General features: G+C 39.4%; 1 protein-coding gene across 5 annotated transcripts; it reads left to right on the top strand.

Annotated features, from left to right (window-relative positions):
* Positions 1–1,066: 1,066 nt before the first annotated feature.
* Positions 1,067–6,430, top strand: LOC115414107 (transformer-2 protein homolog beta-like). 5 transcript variants are annotated; one of them, XM_030127313.1, is made up of 8 exons: positions 1,067–1,234; positions 2,380–2,477; positions 2,610–2,769; positions 4,177–4,365; positions 4,480–4,595; positions 4,681–4,821; positions 5,578–5,648; positions 5,792–6,430. In XM_030127313.1, exons 1-8 carry the CDS (start codon positions 1,202–1,204, stop codon positions 5,800–5,802), a joined length of 819 nt encoding a protein of 272 aa, XP_029983173.1. In that variant the 5' UTR covers positions 1,067–1,201; the 3' UTR covers positions 5,803–6,430. The 5 variants fall into 5 exon arrangements, with proteins under 5 accessions (XP_029983173.1, XP_029983172.1, XP_029983171.1 ...); XM_030127312.1 differs by having other exon boundaries at positions 2,380–2,507; positions 4,705–4,821; XM_030127311.1 differs by having other exon boundaries at positions 2,380–2,507; positions 4,693–4,821.
* Positions 6,431–9,453: the final 3,023 nt, after the last annotated feature.

The following is a 9,453-nucleotide window of genomic DNA, read 5'->3' as shown; positions in this document are numbered from 1 at the left end:
ATGGAGAAACTCACATTTGCATTGAGACTTGAACATGACAAATTTGAAGAATGCTGGAAACCATGGATGGACTTTACGAACACTCAAAAGGAACAAATCCTGACACCCACTGTTGTTTAGCTACTATATTAATGTCGTCCATCCATCCATTATTCTCCGCTTTATCCGGGGCCGGGTCGCGGGGGTAACAGTCTAAGCAGGGATGCCCAGACTTCCCTGTCCCCAGACTCCTCCTCCAGCTCTTCCAGGGGGACCCCGAGGCGTTCCCAGGCCAGCCGAGAGACACAGTCTCTCCATCGTGTCCTAGGTCTTCCCCGAGGTCTCCTCCCGGTGGGACATGCCCGGAACACCTCCCCAGGGAGGCCTCCAGGAGGCATCCCAGACAGATGCCCGAGCCACCTCAGCTGGCCCCTCTCGATGTGGAGGAGCAGCGGCTCTACTCTGAGCTCCTCCTTGGTGACTGAGCTCCTCACCCTATCCCTAAGGCTGCGCCCAGCCACCTGACGGAGGAAACTCATTTTGACCGCTTGTATCTGGGATCTAGTCCTTTTGGTCATGACCCAAAGCTCATGACCATAGGTGAGGGTAGGAACGTAGACTGATATATTAATGTTGTTTGTATTATTATTATTATTATTATTATTATTATTATTATTATTATTATTATTATTAATAATAATAATAATAATAATAATAATAATAATAACAATAATTAATGTTCTGTTGTTTAAAAAAATGTAAAAAAAAAAAAAAAAAAAAAAAAAAAAAGTAAAAAAAACAAACAAAAAAAAAAAAACGGGATAAGACACTGGAGATATACACAGGAAAATAAATGTAGAGATAGATTGTTTTGTTGTTTTCTGAAAAGAAAAGAAATACAGAAAATCAACATTGTAAAATGTTAGATGTGCATGTGAGTGTAAAACATGTAAATTCTCCATTACAAAATAAATACTTGAATTATATATATATATATATGACTGTATTAGTAGCACAAAAGAAAACGAATGGATTTTTCGTTAACATTGAGTCCATGCTTTTACTCTGAAACTGGATTACAGCCCTCCGCTAGATTCGGCTTAACGCTAGTTGATATCCGGCCGCCTGTTAGTGCAGTATTTTAGTAAGTAAAACGATTCCTTACCATTCTGGTTACCGTCTGCTTTTTAAGTAATTTATATATATATACTCGTATATTAAAATGAGCGACAACGAGAGAGACTTCAGGAAGCTGGTGAGTTGACATTTTTGGGAAGTAACGTTTGGAAAAACGCACGGCTAGCTATCGTTAGCTTTTGCTAGCTGTAAGTTTTCGCTTCACGTCTGTAACTGCCAAGTTTTTTAATAGAATAAAATAAGGGTTTCACTTTTTTAGTAGGCGTATTGGGGTGATAACTGTGAAATGGTACTTTTTGAGTAGCACAGTATGTCGTTAGATCACGCTAATGTTTTAATCGCTTAACACCGCTATCACACAGGAGAGGCCACCGCCTGCTCACACTACTACCATTTGAACCAAATACTTGACTGATAACCTATTAAGTGCACATTTTAAGACTAGCCTATATGTCAGTGATAATCCTAGTAACCACAAGCATATTTATGCGTAGGTTTAAAGATGATAGCAATCCGTACACGAAGTCAGTATTGTTTTTCTGGTTTTCCTGCTGTTTTGTCTTTGTGCCTTTGGTTTTCACAGAAGCCAACATGCCTTATCACCCTTGTTTGTTCTTTGTTAAGGTTGAGGTTGGAAGAAAGAAAAAGGCGGAAGACGTTTCAGATGTGAAGTTTTTATTGTTTGAAGCTGATGGTGTTGATGCATGCTAATGTATTGGCATTTGGATGCTGAAAGAAGCGATCAAGATCTATCCCCATGACTACTAGTGTTGTAGTGGCAGATGGTAAATGGGGAAGAGGAAAAAAGAAGTCATATTGTCAAACAGAAGAAAGAAGAAAAGGAGGGTTGTTTTGAAGTAATGAAGTTAAAGAAGTAATGGAGTTAAGATCAGAAGTTTACTTGGGTATGAGTAATTTCCTAACAGCCTGCTATATTATTACTCTATTTCACCCTGTTCCTTTCACTAAGCATGCATTATTATTTAATTTCTGTATCAGAAAATCACTGGATAATTTCTTCATATTTCTTAGGTTCATTTCCTGCAAAATTTGTTTGAGCTAAATTACATAATTTCTGTCTTCAATGTGACCTTATATTATCAAATTTCTCAGTAGGACCACACTATGGCGGTCTCCTCCTTTTTAAAGGGGCATGTACAGAACAAGCCCAGTCCAGTCCAGTCTTTGTCATTTGTTTTTTTGTAGATTGCAGTTTAACTTGGAGGGATTCTTTTTTTAATCCCTGGTGTTTGGTGTGTCCAGGACTCACGGCCTGGTTCAAGGAGTGCATCCCCTCGGGGTTCTGCAAAGTCTGCCAATCGATCTCCATCACGCTCCAAAGATGGATCTCGCCATTCCAGGTCCAGATCTCAGTCTAGATCAGAATCCAGGTTTGAGGACTTTATGGTTTTAATATTTACTGAAGAAGACGGAAACTTCCTGTGTGCATTGTAGACTCTGAGTTGGGTTTATGACCTGCCATCTATTCCCAGGTCCCGTTCTCATCGAAGCTCACGCAGACATTACTCCCGCTCCCGTTCCCACTCCCACCGGCGTCGTTCCAGGAGCCGGTCCCGCAGCTGTGAATATCGTAGGCGCCGAAGCCACAGCCGCTCTCCTATGTCCAACCGTCGCAGACACGTTGGAAACAGGGTACATAGTGCTAGTACATGCTTAGTTTGAGTTTCTTTTTCTGAGGGCCTGTAACGTTTCAATGACATTGGTGACTTCACAGTAGCATCAGAGACAGAACCCCTTAGGGCAGGGGTATTCAGATCCAGTCCTTGAGGGCCATTATCCTGCATGTTTTAGATATGTCCCTCTTCCAGCACACCTGGTTCAATTAATGTTCAGCTCATCATTAAGCTCTGCAGAAGCCTCATAACGATCTAATGGCCTCCAGGTGTGCTGGAAGAGGGAAATATCGAAAACATGCAGGATACCGGCCCTCTAGGACCGGATTTGAATACCCCTGCCATAGGGCCAAAACACAACAACCTTTGTCAAAAAACATTTCCAAGAACACTGTTCTGTTATGTTTAATGTTCTGTGTTTTATATAACATTTTGTATTTTGTAAAATGTGGTTTGATTATTTATATGTGCGGGATCACCGAGACCATTGGGATGGACTCAGCACTTATGTTTTGACTGATCAACATGACAAACTTTCTAGTAAAGTGGCGCCCCCAGCTGTCAACAGTGACAAGTCTTTAATCTTGGTGTGGGAGGCTTTCGTCACCAATTTTTCATTAGATCTGTAAAACCCCAGTCATATCCTCACTATCATGAATCCATAAGTCTTTCTGTGATTACTCACCTGAATCTCTTCCCTCACAGTGAACAATTTCGAAGTGTATTCCACCATAAACAAACCATTTGTTTACAAACAGAGCCGGGAGGGAACTCGGGCATCTTCGGAATTTTGTCGCGACATGTATTGTAGGAAGCGGAGTTCTAGCCGTTTCCGCGTCATGTTTGTTGCTCCTGTTGCTGCCAGACGGAGCTCCACTTGCTCTGCTTCCCTCCAGCCATTTCTGCATTTCAGCCGTTTCAGCATCGTGTTTGTTTTATCCGTATAATATATGGTTCCACTGCCGCTGGCAGGCAGCAGCGCAAACCTCCACTTCCCACAATGCACGTCGCGACAAAATTCTGAAGATGCCCGAGTTACCTACTGGCTCTGTTTGTAAACACATGGTTTGTTTATGGTGGATGACACTTTGAAATTGTTCACCGTGAGGGAAGAGATTCAGGTGAGTAATCGCAGAAAGACTTAAGGATTCATGACACTGAGGATATGACGGCGGTTTTACAGATTTGATGAAAAATTGGTGACAAAAGTCTCCTGCAGCTTTAACATTTGTCCCTTTAACAACTTGCAATGACAAAATGAACACCCTTTTCGACATATAACTAATTCTCACATTTATGTATGAACAACTTTATAATTTTTGACTAACATTTAAGAGAGTTCACAGTCCTCCTATCACCTACTGAAGCGCTACTTCACATAGAGAACAAGATTGGATAATGTGCAGTATGAATGTCTGTATCCTAGGCAAACCCAGACCCCAACACTTGCCTTGGTGTGTTTGGACTGAGCCTTTACACCACTGAGAGGGATCTGAGGGATGTCTTCTCTAAATATGGCCCTCTGACTGACGTCAACATCGTGTATGACCAACAGTCCCGTCGCTCCAGAGGCTTTGCCTTCATCTACTTTGAAAACACAGAGGATTCAAAGGAAGTAAGAACACTATGGTTTTTCTCTGCTCACAAGGCTTATTTGTTGAGATGTCATAAATAATCACACAAAATGTCTATTTCTGTCTACATCTGTTTGTTTTGTTAAATATTTCAGGCCAAAGACCGAGCCAATGGAATGGAACTTGATGGGCGCAGGATTCGAGTGGATTTCTCCATCACAAAACGAGCCCATACCCCCACTCCAGGGATTTACATGGGGCGGCCCACGTAGTGAGTATCGAGCTCAGTATCACACGACTCTGGTTGTAGAAGATGCTGATTCTGTATCTCTGTAACCCTGAAGTGTTTTTGTGTGTGGTGACAGTGGTGGCGGCGGTGGTGGTGGAGGTGGAGGTTCATCACGTCGTGTTTCCAGGGACTATGACAGGGGCTACGACAGAGGCTATGATAGGGACTATAATCGATATGACGACCGCGACTATTACCGATCATACAGGTGAGGCTTTTTTCGGCCTGTCTGCCAGTTGTTGATTACTGCAGGGTTTCTGCGGGTCATTAAAAAGTATTAAAAGTCATTAAACAGATTTTGTGAAAATTTAAGGCATTAAATAGCATTAAAAAATTAAATATGCTTGATGGAAAAAGAAAGCATTGTTATTCACAATTTATTTTGATTATATAAACATTCCATAATTTTGATTGTAAGTATAGTGTGATGATTGACCGGCGGAACCCTTTAATTGACGATTGTTTACGGCCGGTGCATAAAGTCACAACACCGGATACTTGGAATGCAATGTGCTGTGAGTGTGCTCATGCTGTGGCGAAAGAGCAGAGGGAGTAGTAGCAAATGTCAGAAAAATGGGAAAATGCAAGTTTCAGCAGAAGTGATGGGAGGAGGAACTATTCAGAATCTGGTTAAAGCCTGCCAACGGTGAACTGTTAAGTATATAAAACTGTATCTGCAGTTGGACATGGGCATTAAATTTGTTTAAAGTGACATTAAAAAGCATTAAATTAGATTGGCTGATACCTGCAGAAACCCTGTACTGTAATGTGCTAATGAATCTTCAAAATCTCTCTCTCACTCAAAAATGCTTGAAAATGTATTTAGTTAATTGATATAAAGTGCCCATGAAGTTAAATGTGATTCCTGGTTTCCTGCAGGAAACTTAAACATGCATAAACAAGTAACGCTCTAAGTATGTCATAGAGATTTCTAGATCATATCCTTTTTCTTTGAATCCACCAGACGCAGATCTCCATCTCCATACTACAGCAGAGGGTACCGCTCCAGATCCCGGTCACGGTCCTATTCACCACGTACATACAAACTAATTATCTATTATACATGTACTTTATAGAAATCCTAGAATGTGATGTTTACAGCCGACAGCACCCATTTGTGAAATGTTCTGGGTTTTTTTTTAATATGTAAAACTGACATATTTTTTTTCCCCCCACAGGTCACTACTGAGCCTGAGAGATGACTGTTAATGGTGGATTCATTGTTACTATTTGGAATAGTTTCATGTTCTGAGCAGGTTATGTACATTGATAGCATTTTGTTGTTTGTATTTTTTTGAAAAATTATGAAAAGCTGCATTCTGTTTGGGCAGCACTTTGTTTTGACATGTAAACCTGTTTTACAAAATGACATCCACATGCATACCTGTGTTAAAGCCATAAAATTATGACAAGGACACGACAGTTTAAAAGAGGAATTGGCATTTTTGTTGCAGAGATTTAAGTCTGGTCAGATGCTTTAAATTGGCAGGGTCACCTTAAAAGGAGGCTAATAATTGAAATGAATCTTGATAAATACTAAAACATTTCTAAACTCAGAATCAAAAATGTTAATGTTTTTTGAGACACAAAACAAGTCTAAACCAACCTTAGGTTGGCTTCTCTATAAGAAACATGTTCAGTAGCTTTTACCATTTCTTTCTGGTTTTTGAAATTCTCAAAATGTCCCTTTACTTTTTGTAAAACCGTCATGACTCTTTTAGTTGAGTCAGCTCTGGGTTCTGCTGCATAGTCCAGGTTTAGGTTTTTTTGGTGTGTGTATATATCCAATAAAGTTCTTGTTGGTCATATGTTTGGAATCTATGTTGTTCAGGGGTCATGTTTTTCCTTTATAAGCTTAGTTCAAATAAAGAGTTTAGAGCATGGATCAGAGGCATACAGTCATTTCACATGAATGTTTTGATAATGCAGTTCTAAAGACTTTATTTTATAGCAGTCATATACATAGGTTTGATTACGTCTGATTATTTCTGAGACTAATGAAAACTGAGTCATGTTTTAAATAGTGTATGCTTTATGAAATACACTGATCTAAATCAACAATCTGGTGCTTGGGCCATATGAGTTCAACATAAGAGTTATCTCCTCAGTCTTTTTGACTGAACCAGTTAATAAAACCAATGCAACAGCAGAGGATAGATGTTTTTAGCCTGTTGGAAAACATTAGACGATGGCCAAGACCCTGGGCCCATCTTTGGTTGTAGTTATGTAATATTTTTATTAGCCTCTTAGCAAAACTGGCCAAGTCATTTTGTTTTTCAGGTCAAAGCCAATGATGGAAAATGATATAACAGTGTTAGGTTACACATAGGCAACCAGAAAAGCACTGGGAGAGTGCAGACGTCCGCCAAGGCAGATTCCCCCTATCACCACCAAAATTTAATCACTTGGTCCTTGTGCCAGTATCAACATTTCCTGAAAATTTCATGATCCTTACGTAACTTTTTGAATTATTTTTCTAATCAACAGACAAACCCCGACAAAAACATAACCTCTTTGGCGGAGGAAATTATGCTGTGAGGCTAATGATATGATAAAGACTCCATAGCTCCGAAGTGCATCCAGTGCAGAAGCACATTTCAGTGTAATACCACTGAAGGCCACTAGATACTCCAAAGAGCCCTCTAGCTGCCATGGCTGAAAATGTGTTTGCATTCCATAAGTTAAATTACATCTGGGTGTGGAGGCTCTGGATGCACTAATTCCAGTTTCACTTCACTTTTTATGAAGCTCTACCAAATTCTTGGCAGTCCTCTCCAGACTCGTTCATCCTTGTTGCTGGTCCACATTTTCCTTTCACATTTAACCCCTCATGTCAATGTTCCATGAATCTGCTCTCGTCCAGGCATCTGTGAACAGCCGTTCAGTGTTGTGTGAAATTTATGGCCCCTGGTGGGAGACATCTCTGGTCTCTTTGACGTTCTTCCCCATCCGTAATCTGGAGGTTGGATTTATGTCTCTGTACTCCCATCTATGTAGTGGAGCTTTGTTGAGTAATGGTCACACAGAGTCAAAGTCGGAGATCAGGCAGAATTTGAGTTTGACTAAGTGTTTATTATAGTACAAAATAAACAGAGTTGAAATCTGCAGAGACAACTGCCATTTTTTGCCTTGGGAGACCCTTTTTTTTGTAATTATCTTTTTATTATTTTTTTCAGGCAGAATTATCTTAGCATGTTACATCATATATATAACTTCTGTATATGTAAAGAAAAGCAAACAACATACTCATACAGGGGAGCACTGACAGAATTAGTAACAATATATACAGTAGCCTAAAATAGAGTTAATGGGAAATAAGTGTTTTTCCTATTCCATTCTTTCCTTCCAGAAACCCATTTCCCCTGTATAAGATTAACAACAAACATTTAAAGTGTGTAGCATAAACCAACCAACTTTCCACATGGGTCTATACGCATGTTACTCTTATCCAGTAAAATTAGCTCTTAATAGCATCATAAAATCAACCCAGTTTTTCCAGTAACTGATGAATTTGTCTGAATCAAGTCGGACAGAGAAAGTCAACTTCTCCATCCTATAGATGTGACCTATAACCTCCATCCAGTCCTCAATTTTTGGTGCATCCTTTTTTAGCCACTTCCTAGTAATGGCTTCTTTGCTTGCCACCAATAATATTCTGAATAGATACTTATCCCGTGAATTTGTTGTCCCCTGGTTCTCTTTTCCCAAGTACTATATGGATTCAAATGTGAATGGAAAATGGACTTTCTCCATGCTTTTCTTTAAAGCCTGCCAATAAGGGTAATCCCAAAATATATGAAAATGATTGGCTTTATTTTCACCACATAGTCTCCAGCATCTTGTATCCTGAGATTTCTGCGCTGGTGTAATAAAATATCTTACAATGTTCTGCCCACCATATTCCCTCCATGATAGGGAGCTTGTTGTTTTGTTTGCCTCGACCCGAAACGTCACTTTTGTTAATAAATTCTTTGGGAGCTCACAGGTTGTGCGGACCTTACTTTATTTTTTCATCATATTCAGGCATGTCCCTTTTTCTTTTAACATTGTTTTACTGTACTTCACACCATTTTATTTCAATCCAGGCATACTACTTTTCTTTTTAAAACAGTCTTACTTTATTTTACACCATTATATCTCAAATGTTCTTTGCACTATTTTTTAAAAAGTCAAATACTCTGTTGTGTAACATTTATGGCTGCAGGTGGGAGACATCACTGGTCTCTTTGATGTTCTTCCACAACTGTAATCTTGAAGTTGAATTTATGTTTCTGTACTGGTATCTATGTGGAGGAGCTTCCTTGAGTAATTGCACAGAGAGTCAAAGTCAAAGTCGGAGATGGGGAAGAATTTGAGCCACATGAAGTGGTTATTCATACACAAAATATGCACTGAGTTGATATTTGCAGAAAAAACTGACTTTTTTGCTCTGGGAGACTTATATTGTAAAAAGTAGGTTTGGTTTTTGCTGTAAACCATACCCCTTTTTTTCCCCTTTTTATCATATTTTGAACATTATTTTAGTCACATCAGAAGCCTTCCTTCTTGGCTTTGTCCCTGATAGAGTAAGTTTTTACTGGTGTCTGGATTGGACAGCATATACACAAATGCAACTATTTCCCAGTACTAGTTTGTCATGTATAAATATGTAGCTTTTTAACAGAATATGTAAATTATTTCCCCGAAAGTCCAAAATTTCCACTAACATGTTCTTTTTGCTCACCACATTTTCGAAACTTTCCATTGACGCATGTTTTTTCATTCTCCCAAGAAAAAATTCAATTGCTCTGGTACAGTCTTCACATTACACTAAGAATAACTTCTGGCATGCAAATGAATA

Source organism: Sphaeramia orbicularis, chromosome 22, assembly GCF_902148855.1.
Source record: "Sphaeramia orbicularis chromosome 22, fSphaOr1.1, whole genome shotgun sequence".
In the NCBI taxonomy this organism is placed as follows: Eukaryota; Metazoa; Chordata; class Actinopteri; order Kurtiformes; family Apogonidae; genus Sphaeramia; species Sphaeramia orbicularis.
This window is presented reverse-complemented; position numbering and strand designations above follow the sequence as displayed.